Raw genomic sequence first — 23,261 nt, 5'->3', positions numbered from 1 at the left:
GACGTGTAGGGACACATCTTGGCCGGGAATGCTTAATTACACACACCCTCTTGCCCTTTCCTTACACCCAACTCATACCCACATCAGAAGATGCCTTGAGATTTATCAGTTGTTCCTCTTTCCACTGTAGCCACACTGAAAACATCTCATTTCTCTGCTTTTCACCATTTATCTCTTTAATTGGCATACTAGGGACAGGTGGCTGAATCTAACTTGTGGGGCCTGGCAGACCAGTGTAGACCCTAAAAACTCCTGTACCAGGCTGGACCACGCACACACCATTCCTCTACCTCTGCCTCCCAAGGGCTATGTACTGCCTGCTCAGTGGTCATAGTCCTTTGCTCAAGTGAGAGACTGGACTAGGAGGTCAGGCTGACATGGAGGGGTACAGGTAGGGCTGAGACAGAGGTGGTCATTACTGACGCTTTCAGCCCATAACTTCCTCTCAGAATCAGTCCTAGACAACTCAAATTATGGTTGCTTCTGTAATGATTGACTTATATGATTATCACAATTTGGTTTGAGGCTATATAGTGAGTTCCAGACCAGCCAGGGCTACATAGTGAGTCTCTTCTCTGTCTCTGTCTGTCTCTCTCCTTCCTCCTGCCTTTATTCTCTTTAAAAAAACAAACAAATATCAAATGCATGTCATAGGTTGGGACTTACTGCATATTCAGTGACATTGACCTCAAGTTACATTTGGAAAACAGTTCTTTTGTGGAGATTTCTAAATTAACTTGGCCATGTTACCTACATCAAAGGGTTGATGATTAAATAGATATAAGATATAGGAAACCATGGCATGCATTTATATGCCATAAAGACTTTAAGAAAAACGTTTGCCTAAATAGGAAATAGGTAGACATGACCAGGCCACAGTCGGCTTCAGTTGTGAGTTGACACACCTGTGAAGAAGGAACCTCAATTAAGAAAGTGCTTCACATCCACGGCCACAAGCTAATCTGATGGAGGCAAATTTCCAGTTGAGGTTCCCTCTCCTGGGTGTGGCAGATTGACAGTTGAAGTTGTGACCTACTCCAGGCCTCTGAAGAGTAACTCCAAAAGCCCTCCCAGGCACAGCTGGGAGCCATGCTTGGCCCAGACCTAGTGAGTGGCTCAGGGGCTTCACACCGAGTGGACGGATTAAGTCAAAGCTGGGTATGGACCCAGGGTGGTGGCACAGGCCTATAATCCCAGCTACTCAGGAGCGGGGTGGGGAAGCATCGTGTGGCATCTTCACAGGCCTCACACCAGGGACGCCAGTGTTTGTTGCAGGCAGAAACTGAAGTTCTGAACTCAGGTAGCAGTCCAGCTACATGGTATGAAATCATTGCTGATACTGGAGCATTTGCTGAGGCTGGTGCTTTACATTCACTGCTCAAGAGCACCGAGGCAGGGGTGGGGCCTCCGTTTCCCCAGGGGCTCTGGTTTGGGGCTTTCATTTCTCCATAGGGCTATAATGCTGGGCATTTATTCTCCTATTTCTTAAATTATTAATTAATTTTATTTTGTGTATGGGTATTTTGCCTGCATGTATGTATGTGCACCATGTGTGTCCCTGGTGTCTGTGGAGGTCAGAAGAGGGAATGGGGTAATGGATGGTTGTGAATGACCACGTGGGTGCTAGAAATTGAACACACATCCTCTGTGTTCAACAAATGCTCTTAAGCACTGAGACATCTCTCTGGCCCTTCACCTAAATTTTTAAGAATTTATTTTTATTTCTAATTATGTGTATGTGTGTGGGTCTGCATGTGAAGATGTGCATGTAGGTTTGCACAGGGAACAGAGGCATTTGATACCCAGAGCTGGAGTTACAGGGTGACCCTGGTCCCATTCCTCTGGAGTAGTTCCTGCCCTAACAGCTGAGACATCTTTTGGATGAGAAAGAAGTAGAAAAGTTAGAAAACCTGCCTGAGTAACGTGTGTGTGCATGCATGTGTACATGTGTGTGTATGTGTTGTATGTGTGTATGTGTATGTATGTGCATGTGTGTATATGTCTGTAGTTGCAGATCCAGGCGGCCTGGCTCAACTCTCCCGCACAGCCTTTGCTTTTCCTGCCTCACAGTGCATGGCTTTTCCCTTTCCCAGCTGGGGTGCCTCCTGCTTCAGAAGTTAATCACAGTCTTCCTGTTGGCAAGAGGCCACTTGTCACATCCAGCCAAGGTCTCTACCACACTGAAGACAGTCAGTACCTGGAACACCAACAGCAGCCTTTCTGCCCCCCAGGCTGCCCTGGCTCAGCTCCCCCAGAGCTCTCTTCCTCTTCTGACATGAAGCCTGCATTTTACAGGGGAACAAGGAAGTAGCCGTGTGGGCCAAGAGGATGCTGGTGTTTGGAGGCCCCTGAGATGTCGTCTCTCTGTTCTTCCCTGCTGATCTGTTACCATTCATCAAGCATCTGCTGCTTTATCTCCTGTGCTTTACCTGCGCTGGCCAGTGTCTCAGTGAAACATGTTTCCCTTTCAAAGCTTCCTGGCCCTTTCACACTAGGCCAAGGTTCTCTAACTTCTTCTTTGCAAGTATATCCCTGACCTGATGGAAACTCTGAATTCAGTTACTTTAATTAGAAATATTCAGCTGGGCAGTGGTGGCCCACACCTTTAATCCCAGCACTTGGGAGGCAGAGCCAGGAGGATCTCTGTGAGTTCAAGGCCAGCCTGGTCTACAGATCCAGATCCAGGACAGGCACAAAAACTACACAGAGAAACCCTGCCTCAAAAAAACCAAAAAAGAAAAAGAAATGTTCAAGGTGTGGTGTGGTGTGGTGGTGCACGCCTTTAACCCCAGCATGGAGGGTACATGGGGTGGGTGGCAGGGAGACTGGGGGGGCACTCGAGAGGCAGAGGCAGGCAGATCTGAGTCTGAGGCCAGTCTGGTCTACAAAGCAAGTTCCGGGACAGTCAGGGCTGCACAGAGAAACCCTGTACATGTTGTAAAACTCACAAAGCTTTAAAGTCATGAGACTGAGAGGGAGGGACACTGAAGGAAGCTGGGGGACTGTCAGGGGACAACCACACAACCCCACAGCTCCTGTTGCTTTGGTACCCTCCCGAAGATGGGGAGGTGAGGAGAATGTGTGACCCATCTTGGTCTCTTCCAGACTATGGCTGACACTTTTCCACGGCACAAAGAGCTTCATCTCGCATTAGCAGGCTGCTTTCCGATTATATTTCATAGAGAATTCACACCACTACTTTAGTTCTCACTCTTTATCATTCACCTTACTAGTTTATTCTAGAATGTTCTTGAGTACACAGGCTACAGAAGTTCAATTTTAAGTCTGTTACTGATTTTAGAATCTTAGGGCCAGGATTTTGTAGTCAGCAAGGTGCCTTGAGGTAAGTCAGAGGACGTGGGTTGTGTTGCTGTCCGCCTCCCTTTTCTACCCTGTCTACTTGCAGGATCAAAACCCCTACCTTCCCATCCCAGATCTGATTCTTCTTAGTAAAATAAAAATATAGAAAATAGCTCAGGCGACAGCATCCTGTGTGTCCTAGTCAGTGTTTCCTTCTGTCTAGCACCGGATAGCTGCTTAGGATAGTTCGACTGAATGAAAGTATATATAAAACGTTCACTTGGCACAGGTGGAAACAGTGACTCCCTGATTCCCAGGCAAGGTGAAGGCCCCACCCAAGCCGGGAATACAATTTTGCACACACACACAGAGTGGCACTAGTTTGTCATTGTTTGGTGATAGCCAAACAGAGGCCCTCTGTTTGTGGTTCCTGTTATGCGTGGCATGGTGTCAGGGCTCACTACACTTCTGATGAATTTGTAGGTCACACTTGAAGTCAAACAGCTTTGGCTCTCAGAAGCAAAGCCAAACAAAAACAAAGGGCTGAGGGCTGAGAGATGGCTGCGCTAAGAGCATGAGCAGTTCCTGTAGAGGCCTGGAGTTCTGTTCCTAGCATCCATGTGATAGACCAGCCTGACTCTGTCTTCAAGATAAAAGCCATTTTGTTATAAGGTCAGAGTGAGTTTGTGTCTTTCTGCTGCAAACTTCAAGCTGACCGCGCTTTCACCTGTTTCTGGAATTTGACTTGCTCCCCATCCCATGGAGTTTGACTCATCCCTCAATGTACTCTATCCTGATAAGGTTTTCTGCCAAGGAATCTTGAGATATCTTGAGATGTTCAGCCAAGATGATCCGTCAAATAATCTAGTCTGCTGTCTGCTTCCGTAAAATTTGCTTGCCAAGTCCTTACGTTACCAAATTCCTTTGAAAATCACCAGTTAGCACTTTTTCCCTATAAAAGAGGCCTGAAAAGTTAACCCACACTGCTCTCTTCAATCCCGCTTTGGAGAGCTGCTCCTATGCACAGTAAATAAAGCTCACTTCACTGGCTTTAATTTGGGTGGTGGTTTTCATTCTCGCTCAGTGGGATCAATACATGTAGTGTGGTTCACAGCCGCCTGTAAGTCCAGCCCAGGGAGATCTGACACTTCTGGCCTCTGTGAACACTCACATGCTCATACCCCCACACAGACATGTGCATACTTTAAAAACAAAGGTCTGCATCACAGAAGCAAAAGACCGGAGCGGGAGATGACTGTGAAGTTCCTGGTGGACATGGGCTCTGTTCTTGGACAGGCCCACAAAGCTCTGCTTTATTCACTGGCAATGGACAGAGGGCTTGCATATGGCCATCTTTCTCTCTTTGGTAAGAAGCAAACAGCAGTGGTGCTCCAAGCCTCAGCCCCATCCTCCTCCTGACAGAACATGCATGGACTCCTGCCTACAGATGTGTTCAGTACTACTCAGCACTCCGAGAAAACCGTCAAAATTACTTCTTCAGAGCACTAGGGGAAAATGGCAGCCTTTTGACGCCCAAAGGGTGTTTGTCAAGTAATAACTCAGTGCAGCCAGCTCCGAGACACCTTATGCCCCCCTACTTCTAGCCTCTCTTCAAGACACAGGACTGTCTTGGGAAAATACTCCTGCAGCCACAGAGGGCTAAAGTACACTAAATCTCCCCCAGAAAACTGCCAGTATTTAACCTGCCTTTAAGTTTCTTAATAGCTCCTGGGAATGAGTTGTCTAAAAAGGGCTTTGAAAAGTGTGTGTGTGTGTGTGTGTGTGTGTGTGTGTGTGTGTGTGTGTGTGTGTGTGTGTCTGAAACCCATTTCTCCCACTATTTTGTTGTTTTTGTTTTTTTTGGTTTTTCGAGACAGGGTTTCTCTGTGTAGCTTTGCGCCTTTCCTGGAACTCACTCTGTAGACCAGGCTGGCCTCGAACTCACAGAGACCTGCCTGCCTCTGCCTCCCGAGTGCTGGGATTAAGGCCTTCCTAGTGTTAATATTCTGATCCGCCCCTTGAAATCCCACCCCTTAGCTCCGCCCTGCATCCTGACGTAAAAGCTTCATTCTAAGGAAAAACTCCCATTCCTCTCTCTTCTGCTTTCCTCCCACAGGTGTGCACCCGTGACCTCTCCCTCCCTTTCTCTCTCTCTCCCCCTCCCTCCCCCTCTCTCTCTTCCTCTTCCTCTCTTTTCTATCTTTTTCTTCATCTGTTATAATAAACTCTCCACGTGGATGCAGCATCTGGGTTGTGAATTACTGGCCACTGCCTCCATGCCTGCATGGCCTGCATCTGCCCAGCCCGCCACTGTATCTGCCCAGCACTTTTCCCTACACGCACAGGATAACCTTGGGGTGTCCTCCCCTGCCCCTGCACGTTAATTCATAACACCCATGCTAAGTAAGTGCTCTTCCCAGACCACAGGCTTAGAAAAGCTGCAGAAATCCTGCGAGAATCACATATAGCACATGACCCAGAAGATGGATTACAAAGAATTTAGTCCAGTCACCAAATGACCAATGAGAACAACCAAACAACCAAACAACAAACTGCTCAGAAGGCAGAAGCAAGTTCATTGCAAGTTCAAGGCCAGCCGGGACTTCGTACTGAGCTCGACGTCAGTCAGGGCTACAAAAGAAGCCCTAGTATCAAAAACAAAAACAAAATTCTAGTGATGAGTGGGAACTCTGTTTTCTAAAACTGCCACATTATTATTATTATTATTATTATTATTATTATTTTGGTTTTTGTTGTTAATTGTTTTTTCAAGACAGGGTTTCTCTGTGTAGCTTTGGTGCCTTTCCTGGAACTCACTCTGTAGCCCAGGCTGGCCTTGAACTCACAGAGATCCTCCTGCCTCTGCCTCCTGCACACTGGGATTAAAAGTGTGTGCCGCCATCACCTGGCTGCCACATTGTATTTTAAAAATCCAATTTTAAATAAAAAATTTATGAGACACACAAACAGATGAGACGGTTCACACTGAGGTTGTTGGACTTGCAAACACATTGTGGTATCTATTTTCAATGTGTTCATAAAGCTAAAGAAAATTAAGCTTAGAAGAAGCCTAGAGTCTGTACTAGAATAATATCCCAACTAGAGAATATCAATAGAGAGATTCCAAGGGCTGGGGATGTAACTCCCTAGTAGAAGCCCTGGGTTCCAGCTAGGTGTAATCGCTGCACCAGGAATTCCAGCACAGGGCAGGACAGGAGGGTCAGAAGTTCAAGGTCATCCTTAGAGGCACATCTTGGGCGACATGAGAACTTGTCTCAAAAAAAAGGGCACTATCTAAAAACTCATGATTGGCCATGATGACAAACGCCTTTAATCCCAGCATTTAGAGTTGGAGGCAGGTATAATTCTATGAGTTTGAGGCAAGACTGGTTTACATAATGAGTTCCAGACCAATCAGGGTTACATAGTGACACCCTGTCTGTGCTGGCTAAATTTATGTCAGAAGCTAGAGTCACTGGAGAGGAGGGAGCCTCCGTTGAGAAAATGCCTCCATATGATCAGGCTGTAGGCCAACCGGTGGGACATTTTCTTAATTAGTGATTGATGTGAGAGGGCCCAGCCTATTGTGGGTGGGGCCACCCCAGGGCTGGTGGTCCTGGGTTCTATAAGAAAGCAGGCTGAGCAGGCCATGGGGAGCAAACCAGTAGCAGCTCCCCTCTATGGCCTCTGCATCAGTTCCTGCCTCCAGGTTCCTGCTCTGTTTGAGTTCCTGTCCTGACTTCCTCCAATGATGAACAGTGATGTGGAAGTGTGAACCAAATAAACCCCTTCCTCCCTGGTCACGATGTTTCATCATAGTAATAGTAACCCTAACTAAGACACTGTAACAAATAGATAAATCAAAAACAAATACATAAAACTTATGAGATGAAGCTAAACGAGTGGCTAGAGGGAAATCCAGAGTTTGTAATTGCTTGCCCTACAAAGAAAAAGATCTTAAATCATGGTATGGAGAAATGGCTTAGCAGTTAAGAGCACTATGTGCTCTTCCAGAGGACCCAGGTTGGACTTCCAGCACCCACCTGGCAGCTCACAATTGTCCATAACTCCAATTGAGGGGATCTCACATCCTCTTCTGTCCTCTGAGGACAGCAAACATGTATATGGTGTACAGACACATGTGCAAGCATACACATAAAATAGACCGAATCAATAACCTGACGGTTCACAGAAAGAAACTAGAAAAGAACAGCAGACTGAACTGGACGGAAGAACTATAGTGATGAGGAGAAGGGATGGAGTCTGGCTGCGATGGAGTGCTTGCCTAACATGCTCAAGGATCTGGGCTCAACAAGCAAAGCAAACCAAAGCAAAAGAAGATCAGAACAAAGGTAAAAAGAGACAAACTAGAAAAATAGAGTAAATCAATAAAACACCAAGTTGGTATTTTAAAAGGACCAAGTGACAGCTGTTTAATAGACTGACAAACATAGAAAGAAAATAGAACCAACTAGACACAGGAACGCAAGCGAGGGCATCGTTTTGACACCGAAATAGAGTGCTGAGGGAGACGGTCAGCCATTGTGTCCAACAGAACAATCTGCCCCGTGTTCTCTGCCCAGCACTTAATCACTGGGAGTAAGAGGGCCTCTCAGAAGGAATCATTCAGGAGTGTTTCAGCCTGGAAGGCCTGAGCCCAAGTGCTTTTCCTGAGGGGTCAGAGAAGTGATTTTGTTTTCAGTCACTTAGGTTTCTCCCCAGATGAAAGTTAGTTTAGACACATTCATGTCCATTTTAGGAAGCAGTAGAATAGACTTTTTTTTTTAAAAAAAAACTTTCTTTACCAATATAAATAATAAATAAAATGGACATAATGATGAGAGGGGATGTGCTGACATGTTACGGCGGCAGGGAGGGAGCAGAGAAGGGCAAGGTGTGGATATGATCAAGAGAATTGTGTGTGTGTGTGTGTGTGTGTGTGTGTGTGTGTGTGTGTGTGTGTGTAACTGTCAAAGATTAAATAAAAATATTAAGAAAACTTCCTTTACTCAAAGTCACTGGTCAGGAGCCAGAGGATCTCTGAATTCAAGGCTAGCCTGGTCTACAGAGTGAGTTCCAGGACAGCCAGGGCTGCTACACGGAGAAACCCTGTTTCCAAAACAAACAAACAACAAAAGCAAGTCACTATCCTGAATTTTATACTTTTTAGTTCATGTGTGGAAAGGCTCGAGGCCGTTCTAGTTAGTCTTGTCCTGAGCCCTGAGAAAAACCCCTGAGCAGGCTGCACGTGACTCCGTTAAGATGACAGCCCTCCTCTACTCTATGTGATTCCACCCAGCCGTGAAGTGATCTACACCTGCTTTCCAGCTGGTTACATCCTTGCCAGATGGACTTACTCTCCTGAGCTCTCTCCAGTTTGAACTCTGCTGAACAGGCTTTCCAAACCTGCCTGGCTGGGTCCCCAACCCATTCACTGAGTCATTCAGCTGGTGCTCAGTGTTTGCACAGAGTTGAGGAGCATTTCCGGACTCTGGTCGTGCCCCAGCCTTGCCTAAGTGGGTCCCACCCAGCTGACTTTTTGTTTGTGTTTTGTTGTTGTTTGTGGTGCTGGGCTTGGAACTCAGGCCCCTGTGTGTCAGGCAAGCCTTCTACCCTGAATCTCAGGGTCACCTGTGGTAAGGCTCATGCACAGGAGGAAGAAAGTTGAATTAGGGTGCTAAGGGATACCTTTCAACAAAAGTGTTCTTTCAAAACTCTGCCAGGATTGTCACCTTTGGAAACTGAGCTCTGTGTGACTTCCCCGAGTCAGTTCCATCTCCTCTGGATTTTCTCCCACTTCCTCTGAGTTTGAGGAATTCTTTCAGATTTCCTATTCTAGAAAGTGTACCAGGTGTCGATACTTGACAAATGTGTTTATGGAGTGGGAAAAAGACTATCTTTAAAGAAACAGAAGGGTTGGAAATGACTCCCCATTTACACTGTACATTAAACTCAGTTTCTGGGAAACTAGAGACCTCAATGAGATGGAACCCAGGACCTGGTGCATGCTAAGTAAGCGTATGTCACTGAGCTATAGAAGAGCCTATTTACCTTTTTCTCTCCCTCCCTCCCTCTCTTCCTCCCTTCTTTCTTTCTTTTTGAAACAATTTTTAGACAGGATTACGCCACATTGTGTAGGCTGACCTCAAATTCACCATGATGCTCCTGCCTCAGGCTCCCAATCCTGGGATTTGCCTGTGGCACTCTGTCCGTTTATACTATATGTCTACTTTGGGAGACTTACTCACTCAAAAGGTCTCACTGTGTGGCTCAGGCTGGCCTTGAACTTGCTATTAACTCAGGATAACCTTACGCTTGTGATTCCCCATCTCAGCCTCCTGAGTGCTATATTACAGGCTTGGGTCACCACATACATAGAAAACAGCTTACCATTTATTTATTCAGTGTGTGTGTGTGTGTGTGTGTGTGTGTGTGTGTGTGTGTGTGTGTGTGTGGACAACTTGCCCCTACCATGAATGGAACTCAGTCACCAGGCGTGGCAGCAGCTCCCTTTTTCTGCTGAGCCATCTCTCGGGTCCCTCCAGAGCCTTTTCTGCTGCAGTGTGTGGGTCTTTAACTTACAGAGGGAGGCTGTTTACCCAGGCGAGGCACATCCTGCTCACCACATCTCACTCTGGCAAGCCCAGAGGCTGGCCTACACTGTCTAGTCTGTGTAAAGAGGGTATTTGTACAACAACAATATTGCCTGATGATGTATATCTCAGTGTGCTGTGTTAATTGATAATTGTATAATTGTATTGCCACACACCCACCAGAGTGGCCGAACTTACACCGTCAACTGAAAACTGTGAAGCTGAGGAGAAGAAGCAAGAACCCACACCCTTCTGATGGGTCTAAATTGGCATAGTCATCTGGGAAGCCAGTTTGGGGTTATTAGTGTTGAAAGTGTCTGAGCTCAGTTAGTAGGGTGCTTGCTCAGCATGTACAACATTTCCCTTTGGTCCCCAGACCACTTAATCCAAGCTTTGCTGCACACACACCTCATCCCTGCCTTAGGAAGTAGAGGTAGGAGGATCATAAATTCAAGGTCATCCTCAAGTACACAGAGAGTCAGAAGCTAGCCTGGGCTACACGAGACCCTGCCTCAAGACAAAACAAGAAGCAAACACCAGGGCAACAACAACAAAAAGTATAGATGGATTTCTATGTCACGTCCTAGAAATTCCACTCCTAAGCACAACCCAGAGTGAATTGTTTCTGGTGTTCCAGGAGGGTGTGCAAGTATGTCCAGTCCTACACTGGTTTTAGAATCTCCAAGAAAATCTCCATTCACAGTAATATTTATGGGACAGAGAGCTTACGTCAATGCAACTGTGGGCACTGAGAATAGCCCACAACATGACGGTGACTCTTAGAAAGCCCGCCACAGAGGCTGATCAAAGCCTCCGACTTTGTATCCGTGTGAAGACGGCTAAGGATGCGTTTGTGTTTCTCGCTGTAAGGTTTAAAAGCAGCGTGGATGTTGTGTAGGATCCGTGGCTAGAGGTTAAGGGTGTCAGCAAGGGGAGGGGCTGGCCAGGACCAGCTCCGTGTGGGACTGGGCACTGAGGATCGCGATGCCGGGTCCTCCCCGCTGCTCTGCCTTCCTTTCTGTTGACCCTCTTTCCCATTCCCGACTACCCTCAAACTGGTCCGACTCTGCTCAGACCTCCTAGTGGCCCTCCCTGCTTCCTTCTCCAAATCCTCTAGCTTCCTCATTCTTTGAGCCTTGCCAGAGGATCTACACCTTGATGGAGACACTTGGATTCTCAACCAACAGGCCTCAAATGGAATTCATCCCTTTCCTTGAACCAGCCTTACTCTGGATGTCCTTCCCCTGCCACGCCACCAAGGACCACTGTTATTATGTTTATACTGTGTGCCAGGCTCTGTTTTTCACAAACACGTATGTGTGTGTTACATGTACTTTTTTTTTTTTTTTTTTTATTTCGAGACAGGGTTTCTCTGTGTAGCTTTGCACCTTTCCTGGAACTCACTTGGTAGTCCAGGATGGCCTCGAACTCACAGAGATCCGCCTGCCTCTGCCTCCCGAATACTCGGCTACACGTCCTTCTTTATAGTGCAGTATACTTGCACCTTGGGTTTTCTCAACAGGTTCAGTATAGGTAACATTCTGATCCTATCTAACAGAGGAAAACTGGAAGTTCAGAGGGAGAATCTTACACACCCTGTCCCCACCCTGCTCTTCACCCTGGAGCGGCTCATTCCCTGTCAGTGCCTGGACTGGGGCACCTGCCCGTGCCTGTGGCCCGGTCTCCTTGCTGGTGTTCCATCCACACAGCCATCCTTCAATAGGGTCACAAAAAGCATCTTTGACAATCTGTCACTGGAGATTTCCTCTTTAGCGCTTTGCTCATAAAGACCTCATCATCAGGGCCGCCAGCCTCCTCACGCCCTGCGCTCCTGCCCCACCTCCGCTGCAGACTCGCATTCCTCTCTTATGACCTGGGCCTGTGGACAGACAGCTCGTTGCCTCCAAAGCTCCGCTGACCCCCTTCTGCTAGTTGGATGGCCCCACCTAAAGCTCTCACTTCCTCGAGGGCGCCCTCATGCTCCCCAGTAGGTTCAGCTCCAGCTCCGCACTGATTTTCAAGTCCTTCTTTTCTGTTGCATCTTTCTGTGAGTTGCTGCCCGGCTCTGCTTCTTGAGGGCAAAAGCTATGGCTGTCTGCTTGAACCGGCCTTCCCTCTTAGCGATGGCCACATTTAGGGTGGCAGGTAATGATTCTGCTTAGCAAATATGGGTGTACAAAAATCCCCCAAATCCTGGTAAATAAACTTTGGAGGAAGGAGTAACTTGGACTGTTTGCCAGGGATGGTACCTGTACTGTGAGATAACAGGAGCGGTTGGAAAAATGGAACCCTCACCGCACCTTCTGTCCGTGTAGCAGCTGCTGGTGACACAGACCTTCTGCAGAGTCCTTCCCCTGAACCACTGCCACCTTCTCTTTGACATTATTTTACACCAAGCTTCCTTTTCCTCTGGGTGGCAGCTCCTGTGTTTGAGCTCCCTTCCCTTGTGCTTATGACAGCACCTTTCAAGGATATGCCACCGCTGCAGTATGCCAGTGTCCCCCAAGAGCGTGTCACGCTGACTCCATGCTCCTGGCCTTCCTAATGCAGCCCACAGATTTCCCTCCCACGGCGTACAGGGACGAGACCTGAGCCAGCGGCCCTTTAGCCGGGAAGTCTGCGTAAATAAACCTCAAGACAACAACCACTATCTTCCATGAACTCTCCATCTATTTCTAGTCACTGCAATAACTTACTGACCCTAAAGCCCAGTCCCTTGTCTTTCCCAGTCACATCTGCACAGTACGCAGCCACGTGATAAAATGGTGCACATGCCCTGGACTTCACACACCACCCCTGTAGACACTCCGCCTCTTTTTTTCTGAGACACCATACACGAGCAATTTAAAATGCTAATAAAAATTGTATGATTTTCCTCCTTCCCACCAACTTGTCTTTTACCAGTTTAATTTGTAGGACTCCTTATATCTATAAACCACGGGACGGGAGCCATTGTGACTACTGATAGACAATCAAACCTGGTCTTCCGGAACTTACAGTAACTTGATGGTGGAAGAGACCAGGTTCATGCCAAGCACTTCTACCTTCCACTTCTTGTGCTAGCATTTAAAAGTTGTGTTCTGCCCATTAAGTGCCCATGAAGCCCAAGGGTTACTGAGCCCTGCTTAGGTCAGCCTCCTATCTTTTCAAAGCTCTGTTGCTCGCCAAATAAGGAGCAACTCAAATCCAGGTTCCCGGGCAGGGAGAACATTACAGCAAGCTCAGATACTGACCTCCCTCTTGGGTCACCTGTGGCACCCAGCCCCAAGACTAGTAGTATTAATCACTCAGTCGTCTTGGCTGAGGACACAGCTTTGCATAACTAGGCTGTCCTGGGCAGGCTCCTGGGCTGCATTCCATGGGGGCCGAGAACCCACTCATGTTTCTGCTACCTCCACTGGGGTCTGAGGCCCCTGCTCTTCCCCGGTCCAGATCTCGGGGAAGAAACCTGAGGGTAAATCCTGAAACTTGCTGTGAGTCCAGGGGCAAAAAGGAAAAAGGCGACAGTCTGTTTCCCGAGTGACGAGTGCAGTCTAGATCAACACAAGACCTTGAAAGACACTTTTCAGGTTTATCAACCAGAGGAGTCCAAGTCGGAAAAAATAATGGGCTTAAAGCGTACCCATTACAGAATTAACATTCTTTCCGTGGCTCAGCGAGCCCACGGCTCCTGTTACTAAGCTTGCCAGATGTGAAGACAGCAGGTTCCCTGGTCCCCTTCAGTCCTGCTCACCTGGAAGGCTGCGTTGCTGCGACCCTGGTTGCCCGGGGCTGTTGGGCTCAGCTCGATGCTCATCTCGCTGCCACTGGGCTTGGAATTCTTTCCCTGTTCTGACCTGGACATCCTCTGCCTGAGAGCAAGCTCGGCCTCTGCTGCGTCAGAGGGCCACCTGCTGCTGCCTCAGTTTGGAAACCCTTCCAACAACTTTTTAAATGACTTGGGCTGGAACCTGATTGGGGTGGGGCAGGAGAGGCAGGCAGGAGGGCGGGGTGAGGTCTCTTTTTGAGCACGCCCACTCCCTTCTTCTTTCCAGGAATGCCCAACATAGACTTCCCATCACAAACGGGAACCTCCGTTTTCTCTGCAGTCCTTTGCAAAATCGTCTACTTCCTGTGGATGGCATTGGGGGCTAGGTGGGTGTTGCTGCATTGATGCCAGACACGTGATAGGTACAATGTGCATGACTTTGTATTCTGTCTGGAGAAAGACAGTAAAAGGGTGAGGAGAATCAGATGCAGGTCTGGCCTGCAAAGCCTTTCACTGCCCCCCTGCTTCATAGTGAGGGTTTCAAAACCTCAAGAACAGAAATGCAGAGGTGTGCCGCATGTGTGGAAGAAGACTGTTCACTCCCTAGTAATATACTTCCTAGTATTTTAAATGAACCTCTCACTATATAGCTCCTCTTCCTCCTCTTCCTCTTCCTCCGTTATTATCATGTAGTTTCTCATTAGTGAAAAACTAGAATTATAAAATTTAATACCGAGAGACAGTAGATATAATAGGAGAAAAACCATATCTGGATGGTGGTTTTATGAAAGATTGCTAAAGTGTCCTTTGTATTTTCTATGCAGTTCATGGCTTTCATTTTCATGTCTAGACTGTAAATAATGCTTAGGGGATCATCCAAACTTGTTGTGTGGCTTCAAACCCTGGCTTTCTTCCTCTCAGGTCATCAAACTATAGCTTATGAGCTAAATTCAATCTACTTCCCATTTTCATATGGTCTAAGAGCTAAGAGTGAATAATTGAAAAATAATTAAAGGGAAGAATATATCATCTTTTTATTTTAAGTTAATGTTTTTAGACTGGAGTACAAAGTAATGGGCTTTATCATTGCATCTTCATATGCATGTGTACTAGGGTGTCCTGTTGGTTACTGTGGTAGTGTGAATGTAATTGGCCCCCATAAGCTCATAGGGAGTGGCACTAGTAGGAGGTGTGGCTTTGTTGTAGTGGGTGTGGCCTTGCTGGAGGAAGTGTGTCACTGTGGGGGCGGGCTTTGAGGTTTCCTATGCTCAGGATACCACCCAGTGTTGACTTCCTGCTGCCTGCAAGATGTAGGACTCTCAGTTACTCCTGCAGCACCACATCTGCCTGCATGCTGCCATGTTCCCTGCCAGGATGATAATGGACTGAACCTCTGAAACTGTAAGCGAGCCCCCTCAATTAAGTGTTTTTCTTATAAGAGTTGCCATGGTCATGGTGTCTCTTCACAGCAATAAAAACCTTAACTAAGCCAGTTATCCTCCCCCACAGGCGCATTGCCCCAGCTGATTCCATTCTTCCTCCAGTTAGATTTCTCTTGTACTTTCTATTACACATAGGGAAGAACATTTTGTGACCCATGAAAGTCATATGAGATTCTAGTTTCAAGCTGGGTGTGGCAGCACATCCTTGTAGCCTTGGTACTTGGAGGCAGAGACAGGGTTGCTGCAAGTTTGGGGTCAACATGGTCTAGGTAGTTTTAGCTCAGCCAGGGTCAGTAGTAAGACTGTGTCTTAGAGAAAAAAAAGAGCAGGAAGTTGGCAGAGTGGGTAAATGCACCTTTGGCTCAAGTCTGAGGACTCAGTTTTGGTCTTGGGGATGGTAGAAGAGGAGAAACAACCCCTGAAAACTGTCTTTGGACCTTTGTACTGTGGTAGTCAGACTTCCTTGAACATACGTAATGAAGTCTTTTTTAACATTAAAATGGTAGTGTCAGGAATGGTTTGACTGGAACATGAGATGCCCATTTGCTTATGCACGGTTTAGGGTGGCTTTATTGTAATTGCAGGGACCTGACTGATGGTTGACATTCTCTCAGCTGCCTGTTAAATGCTACAGTCCCGGAGCTAGGTCTGCAATGCAGGGGTAGGAGTTTTGTGGAGCAGCAAGGGCCCTGGGTTCAATCCCCAGTCTAGGGCAGTAAGCCATAATCCAATGTGTTTTCTGCCCATTGGGTAAAGACACAATGCATGGATATTTTTGAGCCTATCCTCTGGCAACAGAGAGGACTGTACAGTCTGATTATAAAATACAGTGCTCTAGATACAGTGGAGCATACTGCAGAGAGGGTAGAGAGGACTGTGAGTTCACGATCAAACTGGGCTGTGTCCCAAGACCCTATCTCACCCCACCCTTCTTACACAGAAATCACTGCTTCTCGTTCTCCAACCACACCGTGAACACTTGCAACCTGAGGAAGTTACCTATACAACCATGACCCTGACATGCCCAATGGTCACGTCCAGACTACAGGTTGATCTTATGTGTAACCTGGAGCCTGTGCAGATTTAACTACCAGAACCAATGGGAATCCATTGCTGAAACACCAGCACTGACTGGACTTACGGTGGTATCACTAAAGTGGTGATGTCTGTTATGAGCACTATGGAAACAAGCCATGCAATCAGAAAAAGAGATGAGAATTCTTCCTCATTTTCTAGGAGTGGATTTTATATCATCTAGACTCATGTCAAGTAGTCCTGGTTTGTTAGAAATAGCTGCATCTCTCAACCCCTCTGGCTCTTTTCAAGTCCTCCAATCTCATGTTTTGTTTCTTTGTTTGTTTTTTTGAGGTTAAGTTTCTCTCTGCAGCCCAGGCTGTCCTGGAACTCACTCTGTAGACCAGGTTGGCCTCAGAGATCCACCTGCCTCTGCCTCCCGAGTGCTGGCACTAAAGGTGCACACCACCATCACCAGGCAGCCCCAATCTCATTTTCAAACCTTGAAAGCACCATGTATCAACCAAACCAGTGGGCGTTTCAGCCAGTCGATAACTGAACCCTTTGCCTCGTGATGGCTGAGAATCCCTGCATGTATGCACAGAAACCAACTTTTGCACTGAAAGTACGTGAGAAAACATACTCCTCCTCCTGCCTGTGCACGTCATGCTGTAAGCAGGCCGCTCTTTACGAAGGCATTTTCAAAAGGAAAAAAAATAATTAAGGCCACTGTGTGTAATGCATGTGCCGCGATAGGCAGCCTATCACGGGCTGCTTTGCAGGCACATTTGCCTCTGCTGTTCTCTGGAGAGTCTTCCTGTGTCACACATCATCGTCTGTCTGTGTGCTGCAGGATGAAAGAGCATTATTAACGATGATATCCATGCTAAAGCTAAAATAAAACACACCGGGTGCCATGGTACATGCCTGTGCCCCCACATTCGAGAAGCTGAGGCAGGAGGATCATGAGTTCTGAGACTAAACTGGGCTTCACAGTGAGCTTTTGTCTAAAAAAGAAAAAAAAAAAGCCCTCCGGCATGGTTTGTAAATTGCTTAACCTAACCCACTTTAATTTTTCAGATTACCCAGGGGCAGAGAAGTCGTTATTGGGGATAAAGCTGCATGGAAGTGTAGAGAATGTGTTAGTATGTGAGGCCCTGCCACCAGCCTCTAGCCACCAACAAACAAAAACAAATAACTTCAGGAAAAAGGAAATACATGTTGAAAACTGGGCCGCCCCCAGGCTTTTCTTAGCGGCACTCTCAAAAAATCAGAGGCAGCTGGGTTTCCCTTTCCTCTGCACACGCGGCCACCAGGTCCCGGGAATGGCGGCAGAGTGCTCTTGGTGGCAGAGCCCTGCCAATGCCTTTGTGTGGCTTATTTAGCTGTCCGATCACTTCGATTAGAATTCCAAAAAGGACAATTCTGGAGGCAAGGAAGGGAAGAAAAGCAATGTGTGCTGAGCACACTGGGTGGCATTAGGCATTTGCATTGTTTCCACGTCAAAGCTCAATCCAAGAAGACAGAGGGAGTCTCTCAAGGGCCTGACCACAAGTCACAAAGTCAAAATTTGGGCTCATGTCCCTGACATTTGTGCAAACTCCGCAAAGTAATAAAGCCTAAAGGAAGCAAAGAATGTCCCAAGTTTTCCCAGTGTAGGAAGCAAGCTACACAGTGTGGCAAAGGAGCAATGGTAAATAAAACACCAAGAAGGAGGAGAACCGCCAGGAGACTGAGTCTAATTCATCTACGCACTGTGAAGCCCTCAGCTGCCTGGTGTGAGCGACAGAGGCACGGAGGCGGGAATCACAGCCCGACCTCCCTGCTCTCTCTGCAGTGTTTTGAGGGCTCTAGCAAGGGGTGGGCTCCAGGGTAAAGAACTTATTCATTGATCAGAGGCGATGGAAGAAGGACCTTGGAACTCTGGGGATTGAGAGGGTGATGGGGAATCCCTCTTTCCTGCCTTCCTTCCTTCCTGATCTGCCTTTTGTGTTTGTTGGTTTGTTGAGATAGGGTCTCACTATGTAGCATTGACTGCCTTGGTACTTGTTACATACCTCGAAGTAGCCTCAAACTCCTGACAATCCTCCTGCCTCATGCTCTTGAGTTCTGGGATTACAGGCATACACCACCATGGCCAGCTAGTAGAGTTCCTTCATTATTTCTTTTTCTTCTCTCTCTCTCTCTCTCTCTCTCTCTCTCTCTCTCTTTAGACAGGGTCTTACTATGTACCTGCTGTTAGTTGCAAAATGAAGATTTCAGTCACACTTGTCTTCTGTGATGAAGAGTGGATGAGGTTGCTGCACGGAGAGTGTTTAGGACATGGAGTGAATGTCCACACATGAAAGACTGCAGGCAAACCTGCTGGCGGCTGCCTTTCCGCATGATCCCTAATCAGGTGTGGACTTCCCACTCCGGTTGTGTCAGAAGAATGGTAACACTGTGTCTATTCAGATAGGCTGACAGAGGCCGGAGAACAAACCCTGACTTGTCCCGGGTGAAGGCCTTAGCAACAGTCAACGTCTGGGTCAATAAAGACCTTCTAGGAAATCCATTCTGAGAAAGGATGTGCTGAGATAAAGGCTTTTCCTTGTAATACCATCTTATGTGTGATGCTCTGAGAACAGCTTGCTTGGTGGGTGGGCAGCAGACACACCTTTGCATGGACACACCTTGGATAGAATTCTCTCTGTAAAAGAGGCCGTTATCAATAGTGCCAGCTGCAATTCCTCTGCAGCAATAGTGTGTCAACTGTGTGGAATTTAAACCTCTGCAGACCCAGCCCAAGGTGCGTGTGCACGAGTGCACGTGCATGCGCATGCATATTGTGTACATGAGTGAGGAGGCCAGGGCTTGATGTTAGGCATCTTTTTCAATCCCTCTCCACCCTCTCCATGGGTCTCTCATGGAACCCAGTTTGCTGCTTTGGTTAGGATGGCTAGCCAGCAAGCCCAGGAATCCTCCTGCCTGTCTCCCCAACTTTGGGATTATGGGCATGTACTGGCTTTTTATCTTGGTGCTAGAGACCTGAACTAATGCTTGTGTGGCAAATGCTTTACCAGCTTAGCTGTCTCTCCAGGCCTTCCAAAGTTGTTTTCTTTTTATTATTATTTTGAGACAAGACCTCTCTATGCTTTTTAGGTTAGCCTGGAAGGAACCATATAGGTCAGGCTGGCCTCAAACTCTTTGCAATGCTCCTGTCTCAGCATCTTGACTTCACAGCAGGCCAGTATTTGCTGTAGTGCAGAGCATGGTAAGAAAGTACTCTGAGGCTGGGTAGGATGGCACATGCCTTTGATCTCAGCACTCAGGAGGCAGAGACAGGTGGAAGTCTGTGGAATCTGTGGCTTCAGGGCCAGCCTGGTCTACATAGGGTTCCAGGCCAGGTACAGGTACCCTGTCTCAAAAAAAAAAAAAAAGAAAGAAAAAAGAAAAGAAAAGAAAGAAAGAGAAAGAAAAAGAAAAAAATGAAGGAACTCTACTAACTGGCCATGATGGTATATGCCTGTAATCCTAGAACTCAGGAGCATGAGGCAGGAGGATTGTCAGGAGTTTGAGGCTACTTTGACAGACAGACAGACAGACAGACAGACACACACTAAAATAAATGGGTGAACTTTTTTTTTTTATTTTGTTTTTTCCAGACAGGGTTTCTCTGTGTAGCTTTGTAGCCTTTCCTGGAACTCACTCTGTAGCCCAGGCTGGCCTTGAACTCACAGAGATCTGCCTGCCTCTGCCTCCCAAGTGCTGGGATTAAAGACGTGTGCCACCACCGCCCGGCCCTAAATGATGAACTTTAACAAAAGCAGGAGAACACCAGGCAGCAGTGGCGCACAGACACAGTGAGCCTCTGTGGAGCCACCAAGGCCCATTCCATCCCTTCCACCTGTATGCTCGCCTCTTGTTTTTCTTAAGACCTTCTAAGATCAAAGCTGTCTCAGGAAATACATGTCTCTAATCTCAGCGTTCAGGGAGGGAATGGAGACTGGAGAATCAAGGGTTCAAGGCCAGCCCTGGCTACATAGGGAGTTCAAGGACAGCCAGAGACTTCTTGGTTTGGATCCTCACATGTCTAGGTTGGGGTCTTGAGTCATTCTGCAACCTGTCGGAGCCTTTAAGGGCTTGGGTGGATCTAATGAGAATCCGACTTGAAACATTATTAGATTGGCAAACCAATCAGATATTATTGCAAATGTTGAGTGTTTCCCAAATGAATGCTTATGATAGTCATGATAAACATATATAATGTTAATGCCTCTTCCATCAAACCATCTTGGCCTAGGTCCCAGGATTTTGAATTTCTAGTAGGTATCAGGATGCATACTCCAGGCTCTCCGGAAAGCCACCTGCAGGACTTGTGTAAGGCACTTAAGGGACTAGAAGACAGGTATGCAGGGTGGAGAGGACCTGAAAGGTGTGGCATCTGGGAAGAAAGGGTGCATACGCACGCACGCACGCACGCACACATGTGTACACATGTGTGTACATACACAGGGTCTGGAACAGTGACTGTGCTCCTGGTGTGTGGAAATCATGCATAAGGTGACTTGATGGTGGGGGGAAATACTTCACTCTGTTGATTTCTATCTCCCTGGCTAGACTGTGGGCCCCGTGAAGGCAGAACTTTTTAACCCACTGATGAACTCTGAGCCTCTGTAATGGTCCTGGTGCACAGTACATGTTTGATAATGATCAAAGCCTTCTTATTTGTTCTGTTCCTGATGCCAGGGGTAGAACCCTGGGCCTGGTGCATGCTGGGCAAAGGCTCTGACCTCTGAGATGTAAGAACTCTGAGAGACTGGACTCTGCCTCCTAAACACCATCTCCTAATGGGACCAGTCAGAACTACATACGTCTGGCCCAAATCTTAATTCAGTTGCTCAAAACTTGTTCACTGAGTGTGAAGTGACTCTTACCTGGGTCTCATAATCCTAAGAGGAAGAAGCGAATATGTGGCTTAGGTCTGCAGCCTGCAGAATGGCTGTACACACCTGTGTCCATCCAAGACTTACGTCATGGAACTGTCAGAGCTGAGTGCTTGGGTGCGAGGCTGTCAGGGACAGGGACAGAATCTCTAGTTAGTGGAAAAGTACAGACCCCCATAAGACAGGGAACTAGGTCATCTGACAGTCAGGTCGCCTAGCAACAGGACATTGAGGCAGAGCCCTTGACCCTTTCACCCTGTAAACATCCTATACAAACATCCTGTTAGCTTGCCCCACCTTATGCAGATGACAGCTTCTTGCTCCCCCCACCCTGCAGGAACTATATAAACCTTCCTGGAGAAAAATAAAGTTGCACCTTGATCAGAATCTAGACTTGGTGTGTTTCCTTGTATCTCCTGTCCCCATCATTCCGTCCTTAGGGTGGTCGAGAACCCGTTGTAGCCCTGCAGGCGGGGCAAGAGGCCTGGAATGAGCTGCATACTATGTGTCACTCACACAGCAAGGCTGGAGTTTCCCAGCCACTCCTCTGCTTAGTTTCAGGAAGTGACTAGGAATCCTGACTCCCCAGCTCTGTCTTTCTCTTCTTTGCTCTCACCAGGGTGTGAGTGATCACAAAGTAGCCAGGAGAGGCTAAGAACCTTCAGTTCTTTGCAGCTGGATGGAGAGGGGGTCAGGAAGTGGAGACCGTGTTTGGTATATGACTCTGGCCAGAGAGAGCAGATGGGGCAATGTTGTCTACTAACACAGGTGCCACACAGGTGCAGCCAGTCACCCTGTCTAGACCCAAAGAAGCCAGGAGGCTCAGAAGTTAAACCCGTGGCTGCAGGTGGCTGGCGTCCAATGCCAGAGCGCTTGCTTACCATGACTAGGGTACTGAGTCCAATCTCCAGAAAATAAGTTAACCCATATCTTTTTTTTATTAAGAGATTTTCTATTCATTTTACATATCAACCACAGATTCCCCTGTCCTCCCTCCTCCCACCCCCTAGCCTTCCCCCCCAAGCCACCCCCCATTCCCACCTCCTCCAAGGCAAAGTCTCCCATGGGGAGTCAACAGAGCCTGGTACATTTCCTTGAGACAGGTCCAATTAACCCATATCTTGGCTCACATTGCTAGACTTGAGGGCTTCTCCTACTCTTCTTTTGTCACCTTGGGCATCTCAAATATTTCCTGAAAGTCCCTGTGAGCAAAGCACCAACAGACACGGGGAAGTCACCGTGACAAGCACACTAAGCCAAGGTCCCTGATCTGACAGACAGGATGAGGACGGGAGAGGAGCTGACGTCACAAGGGGAATGTCCTGAGTTCCTGGCTGGAGCTGCAAAGCCCGAGCTAGGAGAGCAGAGGGAAGACCCTGCCTGCACACCCCTGGAGTGCCATTGCCTCTCCCACCCCTCCTCAGCTTGTTCCTCCAGCAGCTACCTGCTAGCTGTGTGGATGCACCCCAATCTGTGGTCCAGGGGGCCGGATTTGATGGAGGGGAAAGGTCACAGTCTGCATCTGAAACAGGACAAAATGACAGTCAGAAATAGCAGAAGGGGCTGGAGAAATAGATACATACTCGGGATGGGGATCCATCCTGTGGTGGTGGTGAGTGCCTCTGGCACCGCAGAGGAGGCTGAGCTGGGTCTGAGAGCCTGCCTGTGACCCTTGTTGGCTTGTGTGCTCCGTTGGAATTTATTAGAATGGTTTGTGGTTTTCGTTGTTGTTGTTGTTTGTTTGTTTTTTTTGAGACAGGATTTCTCTGTGTAGTTTTGGTGCCTGTCCTGGATCTCAATCTGTAGACCAGGCTGGCCTCAAACTCACAGAGATCAGCCTGGCTCTGCCTCCTGAGTGTTGGGATTAAAGGCGTGCGCTACCACCACTCGGCTATTTTTTGTTTTTTGCTGCCTTTTTTTAGACATGTAATCCAGACTGACCTCTAACTTGCTGTTGGATCTGGGTCCATCTGCCGTCACCCCCTGAGTACTGTGCTGAGACCGTAGGGACTTAATTGTAATTCTGTGTGTGTTTGTGGGCACGGGTGTGCATAGAGGCGTGTGGAAGTCAGAGGGCAATCTCTGATGCTCCTCCTTCCGCTTTTTGTTTGAGACAAAATCTCTCATTGGCCTAGGAACTTGGCTAGGCTAGGTCTCCAGGCTTCCAGGGAGCGTCCCTGCCTCCTCCTATCTTGCCCTTGCTGGGATTAAAGAGGTGCACCACTGTACCAGGCTTCTG

General features: G+C 47.6%; 1 protein-coding gene across 1 annotated transcript in view; it reads right to left on the bottom strand.

The window, feature by feature from the left end:
* Slc28a3 (solute carrier family 28 member 3) overlaps positions 1-13,737 on the bottom strand; it is a 53,622-nt gene extending 39,885 nt beyond the window's left edge. Inside the window, exon 1 of the mRNA XM_052729274.1 lies at positions 13,627-13,737. Coding sequence (XP_052585234.1) covers positions 13,627-13,737 — 111 coding nt within the window. The remainder of the gene's footprint in view (positions 1-13,626) is intronic.
* Between the last annotated feature and the right edge of the window lie 9,524 nt (positions 13,738-23,261).

This window comes from Peromyscus californicus, unplaced genomic scaffold (assembly GCF_007827085.1).
Source record: "Peromyscus californicus insignis strain IS unplaced genomic scaffold, ASM782708v3 Scaffold_8__1_contigs__length_139910024, whole genome shotgun sequence".
NCBI classification, from domain to species: domain Eukaryota; kingdom Metazoa; phylum Chordata; class Mammalia; order Rodentia; family Cricetidae; genus Peromyscus; species Peromyscus californicus.
The sequence above is the reverse complement of the archived record's forward strand: the minus strand, read 5'-3'. Positions and strand labels throughout refer to the sequence as shown.